The 22,600-nt window shown below is 40.2% G+C and overlaps 1 protein-coding gene across 4 annotated transcripts; it reads left to right on the top strand.

Moving 5' to 3' along the window:
* Nucleotides 1-8,916: 8,916 nt before the first annotated feature.
* Nucleotides 8,917-22,499, top strand: LOC141013312 (integrin alpha-6-like). 4 transcript variants are annotated; one of them, XM_073486988.1, is made up of 26 exons: nucleotides 8,917-9,472; nucleotides 10,175-10,396; nucleotides 10,479-10,600; nucleotides 12,344-12,423; nucleotides 12,511-12,778; nucleotides 13,210-13,332; nucleotides 13,459-13,672; nucleotides 14,350-14,540; nucleotides 14,717-14,805; nucleotides 14,910-15,037; nucleotides 15,641-15,730; nucleotides 15,822-15,886; nucleotides 16,032-16,165; nucleotides 16,249-16,395; nucleotides 16,491-16,615; nucleotides 17,186-17,339; nucleotides 18,362-18,445; nucleotides 18,537-18,616; nucleotides 18,706-18,780; nucleotides 20,216-20,318; nucleotides 20,402-20,578; nucleotides 20,662-20,763; nucleotides 20,890-21,000; nucleotides 21,463-21,567; nucleotides 21,771-21,896; nucleotides 22,262-22,499. In XM_073486988.1, exons 2-26 carry the CDS (start codon nucleotides 10,191-10,193, stop codon nucleotides 22,301-22,303), a joined length of 3,141 nt encoding a protein of 1,046 aa, XP_073343089.1. In that variant the 5' UTR covers nucleotides 8,917-9,472; nucleotides 10,175-10,190; the 3' UTR covers nucleotides 22,304-22,499. The 4 variants fall into 4 exon arrangements, with proteins under 4 accessions (XP_073343089.1, XP_073343088.1, XP_073343086.1 ...); XM_073486987.1 differs by having other exon boundaries at nucleotides 10,065-10,396; XM_073486985.1 differs by having other exon boundaries at nucleotides 9,902-10,396.
* Nucleotides 22,500-22,600: the final 101 nt, after the last annotated feature.

Raw genomic sequence — 22,600 nt, 5'->3', positions numbered from 1 at the left:
CTTGCACAACTGATGTCATCCCACTTGAATGGAAGATTTTGTCACAAGGTGATAAAGGTTTACAAAGGACAAATCATACTGATTGGCTGAAACATAGAAAATGCACTTCCTGTGAAATTCTGCACACCAGTGACCCATTTTGAGTAAAAGCTGCACAGTCTGCCGTTTTCTTTTTAATGATAGATTAGCTGCCGATTCTAAAGAAATATTCTCACTACTGAAATACTGAAATATATATATTTGATTATATAAAAGTTTACAGTTGTACAATCATACATAATTACACTTAGAACTGTACTTTAAAAGTGTGTTTTAGTGTCTTCATGATCAGATCTAACTCAACTACATCAATAACAGAAATTAGATTTAACGTAAAGTGGTTGTAGACACCAGAGATTTCTGCATGTGTCACCTTCATTATTGATGGATAACGATTACTCATCGCACAGTAATCGAGTAGTATCAAAGCAAAGGCGGCAAAGTGATAACTGGTATAAATTAAAGATAGATTCAGATTCAGGAGGTTTACAGTACTGATAGTGATTCCGCTTGAGAGTTATATTTCACAATAATGTGGTGGACGCTTCTCAAGAGTTGTAGTTTTGTTTTGAGTGGGTTCAAACGTTTTTCTCAGACAAATGTGATGTAGTGGAGCTCATAGTTGCCTGGTGGAAAGTATCTGAGGTTTAGAGTAATGCCCCCCGCCCTTCCTCTAAACGCCTCTCAAGTTTTAGCCGATCCCGTGTAGTCAACTAACTGCATCAACTCAAGTACTGGACTTAAGCGTACTTTTGAGTTACTTATTCATTTTATTATACTTGTCACTCCACTGCATTTATCCTTTTAGATTAAAGCGTCACTATGTACTTTTTGGAGAGTAAATTCAAACTCAGAATTGTAATATTTACAATATTTATGAGGTAATAATACAAACTTAGAAATGTGAATTTTTTCCAAGCTGTTCTCAGAGGAAAATAAAGTCCCCAGAACACTGTTTGAAGCCAGAAAGGTGGCAGGGCCCGCCACAGATAAACAAAGTTAACCAGTATGAAATTGTTTTGTCCTTTAAGATCAATTTGTTTATTCAGTCATGAAAGAAGAGAGTTTGTTTATTTAGTTTGTTTAAGCATTAAAAAAAATCAATCAAAGAAGATATTTCTCTTATAATTAAAATTCCTTCCCCAAAACTACAAAGGCGAGCATTGGCGAGTGGGATCATATGACAAAACCGTTTCCGCAAAAACTTCTAGTTCTCCAGATTATCATTAAACTCAAAAACTCAAACTTTAAATCTTGTGACAAAGACCGAGGAACTGGTTGTGGACCTGAGGAGGACCAAGGTGCCGTTGACCCCTGTTTCCATCCAGGGGGTCAGTGTGGACATTGTGGAGGATTATAAGTACCTGGGGGTCCACATTGATAATAAACAGGACTGGATAAAGAACACTAAACACCTCTACAGGAATGGACAGAGTTGTCTCTATTTTCTGAGACGGCTGAAGTCCTTCAACATCTGCCGGACGATGCTCAGGATGTTGTATGAGTCTGTGGTGGCCAGGGCTATCCTCTATGCTGTTGTGTGCTAGGGCAGCAGGCTGAGGGTAGCGGACGCCAAAAGACTGAACAGACTGATCCGCAAGGCCAGTGACGTTGTGGGAGTGGAGCTGGACTCTCTGACGGTGGTGTCAGAGAGGAGGATGCTGTCCAAGTTGCATGTCATCTTGGACAATGGCTCCCATCCACTCCATGACATTCAGTACTAGACTGATCCCACCAAGATGCACCACAGAGCGCCACAGGAAGTCATTCCTGCCTGTGCCTATCCAACTGTTCATCTCCTCGCTCTGAGTGTCAGACACTCTGAGACAATAAGAGGACTCTGGACACTTTGTTTCTCTCTAATGTGCAATAATTAAGACAAACAATGTGCAATAACCCAGATATTTTCAACTGTAGCATTATTTATTACACTGTATGTATGGATATATTCTAGTAGAATTTACATTTCTCGTATTTTTGTTCTGTTTTTGTTGTTCTTGCTTATCCACCGATCAGCCACAACATTAAAACCACTGACAGGTGACGTGAATAACATCATCATCTCATCACAATGTGATGTTCTGCTGGGAAACCTTGGGTGCTGGCATTCATGTGAATGCCACTTGACACGCACCACCCATCCAAACACTGTTGTGGACCAAGTACACCCCCTCATCACAACAACACTACCCGATGGCAGTGGCCCCCCAGCAGGACGATGTGCCCTGACACACTGCAAACACTGCTCAGGAACAGCTCGAGGAACACAATAAAGGGCCCGAGGTGTTGACCGGGCCTCCAAATTCCCCAGATCCCAATCTGATCGAGCATCTGTAAGACGTGCTGGAGCAGCACCCTTGGGGATCAATAAAGTATTTCTGATTCGGATTCTGATTTTTTTAGTTTTTTTTAACCGGAACCGGAGCACCCGGAGAAAACCTGTACAAAAATCCAGAGAACATCGTGGCTCAAAGAGAGACACCCTCTCCATGGATGGCTCGGGGGTCCAACTGTCCAACTGTTCAATCCTTCAGATTGTTATTTATGTGTTTTGTTTTTTAGAGCGAATGCTAATAGGTGAACCAGAGCACCTGGTGAAAACCTGTACACAAACCCAGCGACCATGGTCACTCCACTCAAGAGACCCACTCAGACCTACATGTTTTAGGCCGCCACCCCCCTTCTTAGCAAACATAAGGAGAATGTTTAGTGTAGAGAATGGGTTTAACAGTGTGACTTTGCTGCTTCTACCTTTGACATAATCGTAGTACTTCTTCCACCTGAGCTAAAGCAGTGTAGTTTGATGTTGTCAATGATGCGATACGACTGAGACACTCTTTGAGTTAGAAGGTGTTCTGATCTTTCACCGACCAGTCAAGGTGACAGAAGGCGTCAATGTTGAAAACAACATGCAGCGTTTATTCGAGGAAACGGCAAACCTTAACCTCTGCCACCCACCGCAGCAAACACTGCTGTCAAGCATTTACAGTAAAGGTCGACAGAAGAAACCACAGACTTCTCTGAGAGGTGAGAAAGGGTAGCGGGGAGTAAAAAGAACAAAACACACCACAAGTGCAAAAATTGTCCTGAGAGGGACACGTACTTTGATGTAGCGATGTGGAAGACCGTTTGGTGGTTTGTGGCGTATATTTTATATAATACATCATTGGTAACAGGTAACATTTACCACAGTTTGCAGATCCTACAAGAGAAACCAACCCCTTTATGTGATTAAAAATCAATTTTGCTGGGTTGGCAGTGTCAGTAATTGGTAGCATTAGCAGCATGGCTCTACGGATGGTAATGTTGGTCTGTCAGGTGGTCGGTCCAGACTGAAATGTCTCAACAGTTATTGGATTTCATCCCTGTCCTTGCAAGTACTACCTGCAAGTTGCATGTTCAGTGGCAAGAACATGATCCCCCACTGTCTTCCCATCAACAAACAATTGTGACAATGCAGCAACATGTTCTAACTCCCAGCTCATCAAATATGGCAGCTTGGTCAGTGGCCCTGAGCTTCAAACTATGACGCTCTACTCACCCTTCTAGCGTCAGTTTTGCACATGCAGGGCTACACTTTCAAAATAAAGCTTGCTGACAAACAGTTCACTATGAGTTTTGGATTGCTGATGCTGTGAAACAGCTGATTGGTGAACTTTAGGCCCCCAAAATACTTGAGGAAGTTTAAAATAAATACACAAGTGCTGACGTAACTTAACATTAAAGACAAGTCAACCTTGACACACACACACGACTCGAATTTCAAGTTTCTGGGTGGAAGTCCTGTGTTTGACCCAACAAACCACTCTGACCACTTCCTGAAGTGGACTTTTTTTTCTCTTTACACCACTGTGCTAGAGAGGCGACACCAGAAATGACAACCCAGACATTTGGTTGAACTGACCGTCCTGTGATCATGACACATGTCACAAGTGAGTCTCACAGGCGTTCAGTTTTGAGTTCAGCTCATCATCAAAGCAGGGAAATGCCCACCTTCTCATGACTTGGTTCCAAAGCTCCTGGGACATTAAAATGGGTTTTGAAATGAACTGCTTCAAAACCTCAAGGTTGTCAACAAGGCAATTTAAACTTCAAAGGAAAATTTAACACAAAGTTTTGGTGACAAAAATCATTTTGAGTAAATGTTTCTTTGCGTTCTTGCCAAGAGTTGGATGAGAATATCGATACCCCTCTCATGTTTGTACGATAAATATGAAGCTACAGCAGCAAGCGGTCAGCTTCTCTTAGCCCAAAGATTGGAAACAGCAATGACACTGTGGTGGTAACTACAGTGTCATAGTTCGAAGCATCCGCCCACTGATCAAGCGGCCATATTTGACGCGTTTGGAGTGAGAACAGTCCGCAAGAAACATTCTCAAAATTAAAAAAGAAAGCAAGTGGTCAGCAAGTGCTTTTCCACAGCACCATCCGAGCAAAAAAGGTCGATCTGTAGTTACTCAAATTACTATTTCAAAAACTATTTTGAAGACAATCTTCCCGTATTAATACTTAAGCTCACGTTGTCTGTATATCAGGTTAAAATGATGTTCCTGTTGAGGCTGTGTTTTAAAATAGAGTGTGAAATGAACACGTAGACCTGTGATACTTGCTCTTCCTCACACCTAAAAGCACATCAGGTAGTCAGCACTGTGCTTTGATGATAAAAGTTCACTGTGCAGAAGTCCGTTGAGGCTTTACCACTTCAGAGCAGACAGGAACTGAGAGAGAGGCGAGATGCTGCCTACGTGTTAGATAAACAGAGCTGGGCTGAAGTAACCCATGTGAAACTGCTGTGCTTTGAAAAATACAAATTCCAGGTAAATTGTACAAAAACTGTTGTGAATTTGTGCTCAAGAGGTGCTTATTTTGTTGTCTCAGGGCAGTTCAGCTGAAATATATTTAAATTTATGTCAAATAAAACCACATTATTTTCTGACAACAGCACAAAACATGGCTCAATTCATCCTCTTCCTCTACCAAAAAGAAGTCCTTGGGTATGTAAGAAAATGTGACCGATTTATTTTTATCGTACAAGAAAATAGTTTCTGGTCACAAGTTCTAACAATTGGCCTGTCACCGCTTCAGCTTCACAGCAGTGTGGTGTTTGCATGTCAGCGCCTGTGAAACAACAAGCAAAGCCACACGCAGCAGGAACCGTGACACGTAGGCTGTGGCTGGCCATTTCTGCGCTTTGCGACAGACCGCCGAGCGTGTTTACTCAGAACGTGCATGGCTTCGGGCATCAACAGGATATGTAGCAAGGGTAGATGAAGCCTCCGCAGGCTAAATTTAGCAGAGACGGTTAACTTGTTAGTTTTGAGTTCTGTCTTCCTGCATGTGCATGAGTCTAAAAAATGAACGACTACTTACTCAAACCCACGCAACCACAATTGTTTTAAAATAGTACATTGTAAATCATTTTATATAAATAGTAGGTATTTTAAAAAACAAACCTTTTAACCACGTTCAGTATCTCAAAATCTTTCACAGTGAATGTTTCAACAAGGGATAGTTTGGGTTTTTGAAGTTGGGTTGCATGAGTGTGTGACTTGGTAGAATCAAAACAAACCCTTTAAAATATCGAATTTAAAGACACTGTTACAGATAAATTACAGTCTGCATTGAAGCATTTGTAATTGTGACACCACTGGATCTTTGAAGGAGGAAAAAACAGATATTTTTGACACGTAGTTGTCTGCAGCTGTTTCTGTGGCGACCAAAACAAGTATTTTAAGCCAAAACATGTTTTCCAAACCGTAACCAAGTGGTTTTTGAGCCTAAACCTAACCAGAGCATAAGCACAGCATTGTGAGGAGGACGTAAAGAACCTAAGCAAGCGTAAAGTTACAACATGAAGAAATGCAAAGTTTTGAAAAACGAACGTACTTCATCAACAGTTATTCTGTCAGTTCCACAGGGCTGAGTGTCGATCTTCAGTAATGATATGGCACTGACTCAACTGCTTCAATATCACCAAGTATCGAAGAAGGTTTTCTGCTTCTGTTTGTTTAAAACATTTGGACTGATACTGATTTCTTTTCGTTTTGCCTCTGCCCCCGTCCACAGCAGTCCATTGCTTAGCTCCCGACACCTTTATTCCTGCCACTTCTCCAAAAACATGGCATGGCTATTACCATCTCATGTAGGTAACATAGTGATTGTGGATAAGTACCTCACACAACCCCACTCCAAAAACTATCGCTTTAAGGTTTATGTGGTCAAAATCCTTAGTTGGAGGTAAAGTAAAATAGCAACATTTGAACATAATGTCACTGTGGGCTAAAACAATAATATTCACTATCTCTCTCAGCAACAGGTTTGCAGAGCACCGGATGTCTGTCTTGTGTGTGGTTGAGCAGATAAGGAAGAAGACAAGACCATCGACAACTGCGACCACGCTGGTTTCATCAGTGGTGGGTGTGAGCCGCTAAAAACAATCTTCAAATCAATCAAACCAGACATTTGGTCTCATAGACGTCAATGCAGTTCATCAAAGCAGCAAAATAACCACCCTTTCATGACTAGGTCAGAAAATAACCACTTGTGTTGCTTCAAACGTTTGAAGACCAGGTAGTTTGAACTTTGTGTTAAGTTTGTTTTTGTTCAGGACAGTTCAGAGAGACATGGCAGGAGATGGGATGAGAGAGACGGGATGACATGCAGTGACCCCGGGCTGCTATGGCGAGGACACAGCCTTCGCGGGGGCCCATACACTCCACCACCGAGGCACCGGGGGCCTCGGTGGTGGAAATTGTATTTCTTCCGTGTGTGAGAAAAATTGTCTTGGAATCCTTTTTACGTTCTTGCTGCGAGTTAGATGAGATGATTGATACAACTCTCATGTTTGTACCGTAAATATGAAGCGACAACACGAACCGAGTTGGAAACAGAGAAATAGCTGGACCGGCTCTTTCCAAAAGGTCCCAAAACCTGTTTACTAGCTACTATACAGTCTGTTTATTTACATGTTATATGCCATTTGCGTAATCTGTATAAAATATGAAGTGTAAAAGCAACAATTCACACTTTTACAGGGGATTATAAATAACTTCTGGGAGTCTTTTCTGGTTGCCAAACAACTGGCCCCAGAAATAGTCCAGCACATAACCCCTCATAAAGCCACACTGCCTTCTTTTACACTATATTTCTAGATAAATGTTCAAACAAAATGAATGAAAATATTAGATGCACAACAGATTCTTCTCTTTTCTGGCACCTCAGTGGTGGAACGAACTCCCGACCAATGTCAGGACAGCAGAGTCACTCGCCATCTTCTGCAAAAGATTCAGGACTCACTTGTTCAGACTCCACCTCGACCCCGCATAGCACATCTCTGCAAGTTTAGTACTAATGATACCAGTAATAAAAAGGAGAGTAACTGTAGTACTCAGTGAGATCATATAATGTACTAAAACTGTCAGGCTTGAGTAAAGGTGAACCTGGAGTTCATACAAGAAGATGTTTGAGCAAAAAGAAGAGAACCACATCCTCTGCAGTGGAAACGCTCAGCCCATAACTGTGGTGTCACTCGTCAGGTGTGTAGTCCTGCAAGTGTTGTCAAAATGTAATAACGATGTTTTATTCACCTTGCCTCGTGGGAAAATGCTTTTAAAAGCGTTGGCCTCCTGGCCTGAGAGTGAAAGTAGACCAGAAAAAAAAAAAGTAGCCCCTGCAGATTCACACCTCACTCTGACCGCGCAACCACACGGCTGCTGAATTTTCCATGAGTCACAAGTTGTTTGTTTGTCGCTGTGTGTGTGTGTGTGTGTGTGTGTGTGTGTGTGTGTGTGTGTGAGAGAGAGAGAGAGAGAGAGAGAGAGAGAGAGAGAGAGAGAGAGCAACAGCTGAAGAGTCTCATGTAAATTATTTTACCAACATTAGTAAAAATCTCTGCAGTCACAAATCGTGTGGTGTTTTCTGTCTTTGACGTGTTCACTGAGTCAGGAGGTCGGACGGAGTGGATGTGACGCTGCAGAACGTCTGAGCCAAACTCGCACCAACAGTCTGAGTGTGTGTCATGAATCTTAGCCCGCCGATTTCCCTCAGCTTGTTTCTTTGCAAACCGGAAAATGAACTCATTCATCATTTAGTTTCATCATGAATGTGTCGTGCTTGTTGTTAGGTTCAGGTGTATCAATGAATCCACAGTTATTCTTTGTTGTTTGACGTCACTTTTTATGTTAAATACAAAACTATAGTAACACAATCACTACTGGTGCAGCTGTACAAACGCTAATACTTCTGCTACAGTTATTACTACAAGAATAGATTAATAATAGTAATGGAGATTTGCTGAATTTGCTAGTCGCCTCCAGCCTCATTAGACTGATTACTCAGTGTCTCTGTTGCTGTTGCACTCAGAGCAGCAGATCTGAACTCTGGTGCCACCTGGTGAAACAATATGCTTTTAATTTCTCGAACCCTACAGTCACAGGCGTCATGTACACTTGAGGCCACTTTTTGAAATGGGCCATTTTAGCCCCCATCGCTTTTAATTTATTAAAAATGTTCTGATATAGAGAGAAAAATGTTAAGAAATGTTATTTAAAGGAATGGGAACTCTTTGCTCTCCATCAGCACCTTCAGTTGAAACATTTCAACTCAGGACCTGATACGTACAGAAACACATTAAACCAAGTGGAGGAAGCTTGTTTTTAGTGTCATGGTTTGGGTTTTTGGTGTTACTTCCTGTTTTATTTTGTAAGGTTCGTCCTCTTGTGTCATGTTGTGTTACTTCCTGCTCTTTGTCTTGTTTTCCCTCCCTTGTGATTGTCCTGATTGGTTTCACCCGTCCCTGATTAGCCCACTGTGTTTTTAGTCCAGGTGTTTATTCGTCACTCTTTGTCAGTTTTCCCTGCTCACCTGTGTGCAGTTGGTTGTCACTCCCTGTGAATTGTAGTCCTTGTCTTTCCCTCTCTCATTGTCAGTTCATCTATTATGTTTTCCCCACTTCAGTCCTGTGTTCCTCATGTTCCTGCTTGTGTTCCCAGTGCTTCTTTGGTTTGTAGCTTATTTAGTTTTTGTTCTTTCGTTCTTTGATTTGCTCCTGCCTGCTTCTTGTGTCTGTCTTTTTGTTTCTTGCCACTTTGGACTCAATTACAGCTACTTTATTAAAGCTCACCTTTTGCTCTTTACCTGCCTGCCATCGTGTGGAGTGAAAAATCAGAATATAATACATTGGATGGACAGATTAGCTAGAATAGTCTGTTTGTCACAAGGTAGTGATTTACGGTAGCTTTACAGTGCTGCTTGCTAAGGAAGCTTCTTATGTCTCCTCCCTTTTTCCTCAGTGTTGAGTTTGGGTTCCTGTAAATTAGACTAGAGGTTGGTGGTATTTGAGTTTTCTTTCTGAAGAAATGTATGAATTAATTGTGTGAAATTAGGCCTTTATGCATCATCAAATCAACAAGGCGGTTTAAATCAACATCTAAAGGTGAGGTCGATTTGTATTCTTTCCTACAGCTGTTTGTTTTTTGTCATGTTAAGTATTTTGTTGGTTATTTCCTGTTTTTATTTTGTAGTTTATATCCTTATGTGTCATGTTTCACTTTCCACTTCCTCCCTTTGTCTGTTTCCACATCCTTTATGTCTTTGTATACATGTGTCTCATTAGTTAATCACCCCCTGTGTTTGCCCCTCACTCCTCGTTGTTTTGCCAATCATGTTTTTTCGTGTGTCTCCCCGTCCATCATCCCAACTCGTACTTTGAGTTGTTGTGGATTGCTCTTGTTTTGTTGCTAGCCTTTTTTGCCTTGCTGTTTCCTTTTGAAGTTTTGCATTTTTGGGATGGAGGTTCAGGTGTGAATGAGTAGCAGTTCGGCTGAGTGTATCCGGCTATGTGCATGTCGACTCTTTGTTTTAGCGTTTTGCAGAGCCAGTGAAAGTCACAACATGGTGTCATCTTCAGAAGACTTAAGCACAGACGGTGTGACTCACGATTGACTCTGATCAAAGTGGAAACTAGTTAATAATAACTCCAGTTATCAAGTCATAAAGTCTAACATTGCTGCTTTGTTATTGTGCAGATAAATGTCTCGACCACACCTTGATTGTCTGTGACTACAGTGAGCCAGTTAGCACCTTCTGAGGCCAATCCCTTTTTATATGAGGGTTTACACTCCCTCTGTGTTCTCAGAGAGCACGGGCACTGCATGGGAAAGAGCAGATTACACATTTTAATCAAAAGAAGCATGGGGAAGCATTGGTGCGTGGTGTATCTGTGCAGCGTCTGGCACCTCCGGGTTGCAGCCTTCAATCTGGACACCCAGAACGTGCTGCAGAGAAATGGAGATCCAGGAAGCCTGTTTGGATTTTCGGTTGCCTTCCACCAGCAACTGAATCCTGCCAGAAGGAACCTGTGAGTGATAAAACACGTATTTGATTAAGTTCGAGTCAATTAAAAGTCTGTTTTTACTACTTGAGGTATTTTTTCCCCCCAGACTGCTGGTAGGAGCTCCACGAGCGAAACATCAGAACCAGGTGAACGTTACAGGTGTAGTTTATCAGTGTGATCTGACAGCAACATCCGAGCGCTGTCAGCCCATTGAGTTTGGCGATAAAGGTTTGTTGACCTATTTTATCTGAAATTTTATGAGAAATAAAATGTGCCAGTAAAGATTAAAGGGACAGTTCACCCAAAAAATAACACTTTTCCTCTTATCTGTAGTGCTATTTATCCATGTAGATAAGATAATCGAACTTGATGGAACTCGTACTCCAACCGTATCACCGTGCTGAAGGAAGCGTGCATCTACTCACGGACGAGAGGCTCATAAACCACGTAATTTACATTACAGCACAGCCGAGGAGGACGCCATTAAGGGCCGACCACACCAAGAACGATAACTCTTACAATAACTGTAAATAGATGGTTTTAAAATCATTCTAACTTAACTGGATGATGGAGTCCACGCAACAGCTCTAACGATAACGGCAGTAGCGAGTGATATCATAAGGATCACTTTCAGAGCGATCGGATGAATAGAAACTTAGTCAGCCAATCAAAATCCATCTGAATTTACAGGGCCATCACTTAGCTTGATTTTGGGGACATTTTCCTGCAAAATAATGACGCAGGAGTGCTTATTCTATGGTTTCTAACTGCAGCCCACCTCTTTTATGGAAGCTTATTGTTGGCTTTTAAGACACTTTTCAGATGGTCCACTCCAGTAACTCAGTCTTGGATATTTATCCAGCTCATTAAACGCTTATATAATGTATATAAAGCTGCAAATTAAACATTAAAAAACGTCATTTTACGTGAGACAGTGCAGAACAGTTTTTGGCACTGATGGTTTCTGAAGTTTGTTTCAGTGTCCTTCATAACGATTGCCTTGACATTCCTTCTGAGTGTTGTCGCTTTTGTTTCTAACGTACAGCAGTAACACTTCATTAGTATCCATTGTCACAAGCTGTCGACACAGCTCATGCTGGCTGCCGCTGTTTGCAGAACATTATCGTTCATCAGTGTAGATGCTCACATAGTTATGGTTATAGTTCTTGGTCTGGGCGGCCCTTTAATGTTAACATCCCACAATGTCATGAGCACGAGCATCAGGTCCATGAGTGGATGTACACTTCCATCTGCGTAGATACAGTTGGCGGCTGTAGCTTAGTAGAAAGAAAATCCTCCATGAAACTGCCTCAGAACAATTTGTGTTTTATCTTGAGTAACAAAGTCAGGAAAAGAGACATCGCTGTTGAGCACCACGAGCCGAGTGCCGTCTAGTTTCATTATATTTGAGAGAAGACAGACATCTCTACAGACAGCAGCTTACACCAAAACAATCTAGATGGGAAATGTAGCTACAGGTAAGAGGAAAAAGGTGTATTTTTGATTTTGTTGTGAAGTGTCCCTTTAAACTAGAAATTGCAAAATGCAATGTCTACTCTGTCTATCCACAAAAAAAGGGATTTCCTCTCTAAACTTCTGACACGGCTTCATTTGAATAACTGTTCGAGGCCTGAAAGTTAAAAATTAACAAATATTTAACGAGAGATCCCTGAGATTTATCGTTTAACCCTTTAGAGGGGCCCTACCGCTTAACTAAACTTTCAAACTGTGTATACAGAAGTGAAAACTACCTCCGATTACAACATCAAAATGCTGCGTGCACACTGATACATTAGGATTAACAATCTTACAGTGTCACATATATTAATGTATTAGTCACGGGGTCCATCCACTGCAGAACGAGTAATATTACTTGTTGTAAGTACAGCTACGGCTATCGGCTACTTCTACTGTATGTCATTAAACTGACACTGCAGCTGCACAGTGAGCTCAACTTGTTTATTTTTCTAGCCTTCCTTGATAGTAAAGGAATAAACAACCAGTGGATGGGAGTACGAGTGGCGAGCCAAGGTCCTGGTAAACATATAATGGTAAGCAAAGTGCTCTGGATTTGACTCGTTTTTGAAAAGTTGGCCAAAAATCAGCACAACAGTAATTTTATCATCCTCTCCTTGTAGGCCTGTGCTCATCGATACCAGCAAAAGTGCCAGATCGCTGATACCCCTTGCGTGGTGCTGTCGGGTCAGTGTTACCTGTTAGGAGATGACCTGCAGGTCGGGAAAGAAGAGGGCGACAAGAGGAGAGTAGTTTGTGACAAGGAACATCTTGAGAGACGTTCCGTTGACCATGGGTGGTTTGCATACTGCCAACAGGGTCATGGAGCCTCTTTTGCAAAGGACAATAAATCTCTGTTATTCGGAGCGCCAGGAGCGTACCACTGGAAAGGTAAAGTTAAACGCAAGCAGAGTTTCAGTAATGACAGACTGATTAGAAATTAGCATAATTTTACATTTTTCTTCATCTTTTGTTGCATTTTAAAAGGGCAATTAAATCGAGATACAGCCAGCAGTTTAGTTTGCCCCCTATAATTTTGGAGCAACTTTTGAATTCTGGACATTTTTTACAAATTACACCTTTAAGAAACAGGCGGATATGAGGTCTAAAATCTGTTCTACACAAAAGGACCTGAAGCAACAAGCCCATTTTTTGATACTCTGACTCCTCCAGCTTGCCTAAGTCCATTGATTCTTTCAAATCGTTCAACATCGATTACACAAAAATGTATTTTCATTTTTAAAAAGCAAAAATAGTTCTGGAAGATCTGGATACTTAAGTTTTGTTATTCTGTTTTTGTTCTCATGTGATGCTGATTAAAGGAATCGTACGAATGGAGCCTTTGGACCAACCGGAAGACAGTGACAGTAATGGTCTTCGTGAGACCGGGAATAATGGGGAGTTTGACCCCAAACTCATTCCCCTCCAGACTAACAGCTACCTGGGTCCGTTTCTAGTCTGGTCTGAGTCAGTCAGGGCGTTTCGAGTTAGATCTTTCTTCATACATCCAATAATTTATGGAGGGCTAAGACGAAGATATGCTTTTAACCGTTTCATATTCTGTCCTCCAGGATTCTCCATCGACTCTGGTCTGGCCCTCATCAGGAAGGGTGAGCTGACCATCGTATCAGGAGCGCCCAGAGGAGGTTACAGCGGCCAGGTGGCATTTCTTAAGGCAGACCCCGTGGCAGAACGAAATGTGTCCGTGGAGTTGGTCCTCTCTGGTCCCGGCCTGGCCTCCTCCTTCGGCTATGATGTGGCAGTGGTGGATCTCAACAGTGACGGGTAGGTTTACTTTACAACTCGATGTTCTTGAGCCTGAGTTAAGATATTCAAACACTTGATTCGTTCTTTGCATGACATGGTACAAGCTTTGGATCAGCTAACCCGTCAATTCTCGGATGACTCACAGGATGTTTCCTCATGATTCATTTGCTGTATGACCTTTTGGCAGGAACAGAATTGGAACGAAAAATGAATCAGCAGATTTCCACGAAATTTGCTGCAGATAAAACGGGGGTAGGCAACAGTGGCGGAGTTGGGATGTTTGAGGGGCAGGGGCTAAAAAAAGATTAAAAGGGCACCAGCTGAAAGTGGTGGGGCTGCAGCGTGCACGTATCAGGCACTTTATCGTGTCTTATCTCCCATAGGGGGTCCGAGAGAATGGACTTTCGCTGTTTATTAAAAAAGCTAGAAAAATAGACCATCAACTTACACAAGTTGTTGTGTTCTACCTAATAATAGTATTCATTCCTGTTCGATATTGTGGAATAAACCTTGGCTCCTTTATCGCTTGTGGTCTTAAAATACACACGTCACTACTTTATTTGCATTACCATTCAGAGTTTTGTCACGCTGGCATTGTTAACCGTGCAAACAACCGAAACCACAAAGCAAATCACAAAACAAACACGTCATCCTGTTCCTGTTGTAAGTTACAGTATTTCTCTTGGTATTTGCAGGTGGGAGGACCTCGCTGTAGGAGCGCCGCAGTTCTATGATGGTTTGGTCGGAGGAGCCGTCTACGTCTACATCAACAGCAAAGGGAAAAACTGGGAGAAGATTGTTCCGACGCAACTCCTTGGACCCAAAGAGTCCATGTTCGGCCTCGCAGTGGAAAACATCGGGGACGTCAATCAAGACGGTTACGGAGGTTGCGATGTTTTAAAGATGGACACACAAATGCTAAATGAACTGCGGTGTAGAAACAAAGGCTTTAAACCTTTTTTGACACTTTTGCAAACAGGCTTTAAGGAAATTTGGGACACACTGTTAAACTGATATATTTGCCTTTATGTTCTCGCCCCACTTTGTCTGAACTGTCGACAGATATTGCCGTGGGAGCACCATATGACGGTTCTGGTCGAGTGTACCTTTACTATGGCTCATCAGAAGGCATCCACAAAAAAACGGCGCAGGTGAGTTTGTGGGAGGGTCGAAAAAGCTCATCAGGTCAAATGTGTGAGTGGAGATATTTGGACAGCGTAAACAGATCTTCTCATGAAGTTCTCATGTTCTTCAGGTGCTCTCACCGGGATCTAAAAAAGTTACTCTGTTTGGATATTCTCTGTCTGGCAACTTGGACGTGGACGACAATCAGTACCCTGATTTGGCTGTGGGATCTCTTTCTGATTCGGTCTTTGTTTACAGGTAATATTACATCACAAACTCTTGGAGACAAAGAGAAATGTATCAGTCTGAACTGTTCTTGTGGTTTTATTTTCAGTCCAACAGGTGCCTGTTACAATCAAAATGTTCTCAAACGAGCTGGCAGATATGTTGGTGCTGAATCAAACATAACGTAGGACCGAGGCTGAAAATAGGATTATTTGGAGATTTATGGCTTAACATGCCAACGAACTATTCAGATTAAATATAGAGAGAAAGATTTATATATTAAAACTACATTTTATAGATTTAATGTTCAAATTATTTTTTTCTTTGAACTCTTTCCCAAAATTATGGGTTAGGGTTAGTGCATGACTCTGTGTTAAGACGGGCTACATTAATGAATATTATTGGAGTCCTGGTTGTTTGTGTGCAAATGTTTATTTGACCATTTTAATGCCTCTCAAATCTGCACATTTACCTGTTTTCTATTATGTTTTCCTGCCAGTCGTGACCAGTTCTTCCTTGTAAAAGAAGACTAACCTTGCTAATTAAAAGCTAAATAAATAAATAAAGCACAACTACTTGTATCATGTCTTCTTATAACAAATCTCAATCATTTGAATGTATTCATCCTGTCATCAGAGCGAGGCCAGTGGTCAGCATCAGCAGCTCTGTGAAGTTGACACCCGGTGTAATAGACATCACCAAGGATCAATGTCAGACACACACGTGGTGAGATGCACAAAAAAATAACACGAATGTGAACCAACTGCAAGCTTACTGGGTTTTAATCTGACGTGTCTTTGCACAAACTTCTGTCAAGTTATTTTTCAGTCGAGGCCTGCTTCACCTACACAGCACATCCAGCATCGCTCGACCTTAAACTGAGTACGTTTTTAAAAGTTTTCACACTTTATATTCTGTAACATACCGACAGGTAACAGATAAAAGGGAAAACCAACATTTAGTGTCTTAGTAATGCAGAGGTAGGTGCAGGTATCAGGATTAGTGTCTGTCGATTTTTCTTTCCCAGTGCTCAACTTCACCTTTGAGGCCGACGCTGGGAGAAGAAAAGCAAGAGTGGATTTTCTGAGTTCGTCTGAGGGAAGACTGGAGCTGCCTGAACAGAGGACAGAGATCTGTACCAACACCAGACTCCGACTTCAGGTACCGTTTCACTCAGCAACGTCCATTTAAAGAGAACCATCAAACACCAGATTGAACCAATAAAGACAACTTTTCTGTTCCAGCGTGAAATCAAAGACAAGCTGCTCAGTATTCCCGTCTCTGTCAGTGTGTCTCTGTCGAGCTCCGGTCCGACGAGCGCGACGAGAGCAGGTCTGTCCGACGTTACTCCGGTCCTCAACCTCTTCCAGCAAAAGAGCACCGTCTCAGAGGTACAAACACACATGTGTCTCTGTACCCACGTCATTGAAACCTTTTGAACTGAACACTTTAGAAATAGGCTTAAAGAAACCATTTCTGATTTCAGATTGTCTTAGTGAACGAGGGCTGTGGTACTGACAACATCTGCCAGAGTAACCTAGAGTTACAGTTCAGGTTCTGCTCCAGAAACACAACACAAAACAATCGGGTTGTTTTCAAATCACTGGCCAGGTGAGGAACAATAGGTGAACCGACACTAACACAGGCTGCAAAAAGTGAAATCTAAGATGAATTATCTTAAATAATGCAGATACGTGCTTGTTTTTTGTCTGATAAAACATTTTAGGCAGTTTTTATTCACAAGCTTTCAAGAGTTTGTTTTTTTTTTACTGGAGAAAATGAATGCTTGAAACCAGAATTGTAAAGCTGTTTGATCAACACTGACAATTACAAAACTACTTTGTTTAAGTCAGAATTTCTTATTTCAAACATCTTTCCTTTTTTATCTCTCAACATATTAGGAATAGGACTTTGTGTGTACGAGGGTGTAAATCTAAGCACATTTTCCTTCATATTGAGAAGAAAATCTCAAATCTTTTCTTTGTATCTAGACAAATGTACTTGTTTTAAAGGTGTAGTTAATTAATTACAAAACATATGGCCTTATTTCAAGACAACGGCTCCAACATATCTTGGTTTTTGAGAGCTGACTTGTTGCAGAGTTAGAAGTAACCATCTAAGGTTTTAAAAGACAAAAACAAAATGCGTGATTCATGCTCATCTGGGGTTTCACGTCCTCAGAGAGGACGGCGTTGCAGTCATAACTCCTTCTGATGAAGACATAGCTTTGGAGATCACCGTGACTAACAGCGGCGGGGACGACGCACACCAGGCTCACGCAGTCATCAACCTCCCAGATACTCTGCGTTACTCTTCTATTGTCTACAGTAAAACAGTAAGTATACAAGAACTGTGTAGTGGAAGAACAGTATGTTAAACATGTATTACTGTGACTGAAATGAAATAAGAAAAAGGAACTTTTTGTTATTATATGTTTTTATTCTACTTGTATTTATGTATATGTAATTAAGTACATTCACTCTTGTGCTGAAGTATAAATTTGAGGTACTTGTACCTTGAGTACTTCAATTTTATGCAGAGCCGGGGTCTCAGGGTCAGAATATTCTACTTTTTACTCCACTACATTTGTCTAACAGCTTTAGTTGGTGTATTTTATTCATATTTTTAATCATTATTCATGTTTTCATACACTGTCCAGTGAAAAAAACCCAAATTTGGTGGTTGTTTTATCTTTCTGAGAAACTGAAGTAGTAATCCTCCTTTAGCTGGTTTGTTCCAATTAAAAATAAAATATTTAAAAAAATATAATAATAATAATAATAATAATAATAATTCTCATATATAAACAACTGAATCGGTTGATTGCCAAATGACACACTGTATGTCATTGTTCCCAAAACAACATTGCAGTGCAACAGCATCAGATGTATCGGACCTTCGGTGAAGTTTAGACAAGAAAACTACTTAGTTCTGTTCAGGATGACATCATGGTTTGGGTTGAAATAACTGTCACTTCTTTAACTTTAGTTACATCGATTATGTACTGAAGTTATGCATGTCATTATGCGACGTAAGTTCACTTTTTTTAAGTGACTCACTGTTAACTTTCGGTTTCCCCGTCGACACAAATAGCATCCTGGTGGAAAAGTCCTGCGCTTGTTTCCACCCCTCAAAATGTGGACCTTTACATCCAACTACAATATTAATCCAAAAACATCTAATATAATAAAGTATTTGACTGAACATTGACTACTTTTACTTCTCATTCTTTAGTTAAATTGTGCTGATGATACTTGCATACTTTTTTGTTAAGTAAGGTTTTGAATGCAGGATTTTTTACTTGCAGCGTAGTCACATTGTAGTATTGTTCTCTGAATATTTCTTCCACCACTGTAGGACCAGCAGAAGATCTGCACAGCCAATAAAGAAGGAACGCGAATCAACTGTACACTGGGAAACCCGTTCCAAAGAGATGCAGAAGTGAGTTTCACCGCTCAGTTTCCTCCGTGTGTGTTTTTTTTATCATCGCCATCTTCATCTTTTTATCATGTTTTTTCTTTGCTCTCTTCAGGTGACTTTTTATGTCATACTTGCAACATCCAGCATTTCACTGAGTACAAAGGAAGTCAACGTCACTCTGCAGCTTAACACGTAAGTGGACAGGAAGGAGAGGAAACTAGCTTTGGTTACTGGTCAGTGGGCTGCATATGATTATAAATAAACATGTTCCTGTGATGTAGGACAAGTGTGCAGACCATACAACCAGTGGAGGCATTAGCCAAAGTGCTCTTTGAGCTGGAGCTGCATTTATTAGGGTAGGTGCTGATTATATTCACTGTCTTTTAAACGGTTGTTTTATGAGATTACTGTTTGTTGTTTTGTCATTTTAACACAGATACAAAGAATCTCGAAGGAAACCTTGTAGAAAAATATACAAAGTGTATGAAAAAAACTAAAATAATTAAACACACTAAAATTCATTGATTATCTACTCACCCCCCTTGCCGATGGAAAGTCGCTGTCTGTGGTCTGGGGACTTTTAAAGTGTAAAAAAAGAAGGAGGAAAAAAAGCAAGAACAAAAAAAAACATAAAATGGCTCCATACAGCTCGTCCAGAGTAATTCAGGTCCATGGGAGCCCCGAGAACCCAAATGGATTTGAAAAGATGTTATTTACACCTTTCAACTCAGTCGAGCTCCTGCAACCACTTTAGATGGGTCTGTACAGGTGCTGGAAATCCTTGAAAACATTTCAGTTTTAATGTGATATTCTAGAGGTTTAAAAAAGTTGCATTACTTTCATATTGTCTAATATTGGCTCAACCAGGTTATATAATTTTGGTTGTTTAAAGCACAATAACATTTGAGTTAATGTGATGAAGTGAAAACAAATATTTTGAGTTTAATCAGAGGTGGAAAGTTACTAAGTACATTTACTCAAGTGCTGTACTATTTGACATTTTTGAGGTAAGTAAACTTGAGTGTTTTCCGTTTTCTGCTACTCTTCTTCTACAAAATTAATAGTGAAAGTAGATGTAGCAATCATTGATATATATTTATATGTATAATGTGACATAAATTGATCTTTCTACTGTAATTTGCTTTATTCAACAATTACAACTGTATTTATTTACTTTTCATAAAATTTTCAATTTTATTCTTTTTTTTTCATTTTTACACTAATTTTTATTTCTTTATTTACTTTTATATTAGTTCTTCCTTATTTCCACTTGACTTATTAATTTCTGTATTTAAAAAAAATATTATTTCTTTATCCATTTCTGCTCCATTTTACAAATGAATGCTGTCAATCAAAGTCTATCTGTCGATCAACATCAGAGTCCGTAGATCGGCTACACGTGCCTTGCTTGCTTACTTCAGCATTAAAGTGATGCATAAATTAATGCATCAACTATTAAAATCCAATAATATTATTATTATTATTCTGAAAAATGCTATTCTGCATAATGGGTACTTTTACTTTTTGAACTTTTACTTGAGTACATTAATTTAAAGGCATGTTTTTTACATGAAACAGAGTATTTCTACACTGAGTTATTGCTACTTTTTACTCAAGTACAAGATCCACCTTTGTATATAGTGTAGCACAGCTGTCAGGTCCTGGAAAAGCTTAAAAATGCACCTTGAAAAGTGCTTTAGTTTGACCATGGAGTTTGATAAAAGGTGAAAAATTCTTTGAAACTGCTTCAAGTCAAAGTATTCAACATTAAGGTGTGTCTTTGTTTGTCAGACTCGCCCGACCTTCTCAAGTGTCACTGGAGAAAAGCTTGAAGGGCGAGAGCGCCGTGAAATCAGTGGATGAAATTGGAGCTCCGGTTCAGTATGAATTCAAGGTGAGACATCGTTTGCTCCTTAAAAATCTCTTTAATTTGATTTTCAGCGTAAAGGAAACTATACTGTCTTATTTGTTTAACAGATAGCAAATTTGGGCAGACCACTAAAGTCTTTCATCAACGCGTCACTAAACATCTACTGGCCAAAGGAGAACTCTGTAGGAAAATGGTTTCTGTACTTGACTCAGACCAACAGCAGCGATGTTCACTCTGTCCCCTGCTCGCCTGCAAACGAGGTCAATCCACTGAAAGATTTAAAGGTAAAAAACATCTTTCTCTTCTGTTCAAACTGTAAGCAGTGCCTGTAATAAACACCACTGACCTGATCATGTTTGGTATCAAGGGTTGGCGTGAACCATCCAGGAGAAGACGTGAGGCTGAACATGCAGCACGCTCTATTGGTGGATTCTCATATCTTTCAACAGGAAAGAAATACAAAAGCTTGGTTAGAGATCATTATTATTATTATTATTATTATTATTACTATTATTACCATGAAGCTCAAAGGTTTTGTATTCAGTATAACGTGTGACAAGAAAGTAAGGAGGCATCTTATCTTCCTCCCTGTCAGACGTGCTCAGATGGACTGAAGTGTGTGGAGATACGCTGCCCTCTGCTGGGTTTGGACAAAACTGCAACGATAGTTCTGCATTCACGCCTGTGGAACGCCACTTTCACAGAGGTGTTTCATTTTTTGTATAATGTTTTCCTCTTATATGTTTTGCAGTTAATCAACTGAAACAGGTAACTGATTAAAAATAAATAATAAATAAAGTACATTTACTCAGGCACTGTACCTAAAGTTGGTACAAGGAACTTTATTTATTTACTTATTTACTTGTTGATTGTCTTTGGAAAAAAGATGACGAAGGTGAAACAAAGCAAACTTTGTTTTAGTGCTGTACAGTAACACCAGACTACAGTCTGTAACAGTTAGTAGTTCTGCTAATCTGCATCATGAGTTCTTCCACTTTTGTACTTTTGTTTTTTTACTTGAGTAAAATGCATGACTTTTACTTGTAACGCAGTCATTTCACGCTGTAGTATTGCTACTTCTACTCAAGGAAGAGATCTGAGCAGTTTTTCCACCTCTACTCAAAACTGTCAAGTACCACTCACTCATTATTTTGCCTCTCCCATTCAGGATTACAGCTCTTTGAACTACCTGTACATCGTCGTGGACGCTACGCTCAGTTTAACAAACTCTCCAGAGAATATTGGACTTAAAATGGGGACACTTGAGACAAAGGTAAAACCGTAGGTTAATAAAAAAGAAGAAAAGAAAGAGAGAAACATTTTCATTATTGGGTTTTTGATGATAATTTGTATTTTCAGATTCATGTCAGTATTTAAAATCTCAGGGAAGTTACTAACATTACACACAGGTCTTCTCAGGAGCCTGCAGTCCACACACTGAAATCTGAAACGCTCTCGTGTCATCACTGTCCGCAGGTTAAACTGACCGTGTTTCTTGACAGAGACGTCACATATTTTGTCAAAGTTGCCTGGTGGATCATCTTCCTGACAGTCATCGTGTTGCTTCTGATGCTGGCGGTGTTCGTCTTCTTGGTGTGGAAGGTAACAAATGAAATAATATATAATATCTATAATAAGGTTTGTTTGGTTATTCTTTCACTCGGTATCAGGTTTTATACATATATGATTCAGGGGAAACTATTGTTTCCTTATATTGCAGTGTAAAGTCACCATCATCATTATCTTGACATAAAAACTCATGAATGAATTCAACACATTGTTGTGTAGAAACACCACCTTAATGTACTGTGAAAGTGTACAGATGAATGACAGTTTTTTTATTGCATACTGACTATGCTTTGAGCCATTTGTCGCTACGTGTTTTGAGTTAATTAACTTTGTATTTATTAATGACTTGCCTGTGGTAATGATGAACACTGTTGACTCATATTTTCTGTCTTCATCAGCGTGGCAGCATTAAATGCCTCGCTCAGCAGAAGAAGCCCTGAGACTGAGAGCCAAGCTGCTCACCTGAGAGGCTAAAAGGAGAAAACGCTGTGAACACGATCAGGGTTTGATTCTGACTCATCTGCTACACGTGCACAATTAAGTGATGATACATGATGTATTTTAAATCAGATGTGCTTGAATGCAGATACTGTTGCTTTTTATCATCACATTTTTTTTGTTTTTGCTGCTTTTGTATTAAATAAAACCAAACAAAAAAGAAACACAACACACACATTTCTTGAGTTTTTTTAATGAAGCAGAAAATATCACTCGTTTGATACCAAAAAACTGTTACA

This window comes from Pagrus major, chromosome 18, assembly GCF_040436345.1.
Source record: "Pagrus major chromosome 18, Pma_NU_1.0".
In the NCBI taxonomy this organism is placed as follows: domain Eukaryota; kingdom Metazoa; phylum Chordata; class Actinopteri; order Spariformes; family Sparidae; genus Pagrus; species Pagrus major.
The sequence above is the reverse complement of the archived record's forward strand: the minus strand, read 5'-3'. Positions and strand labels throughout refer to the sequence as shown.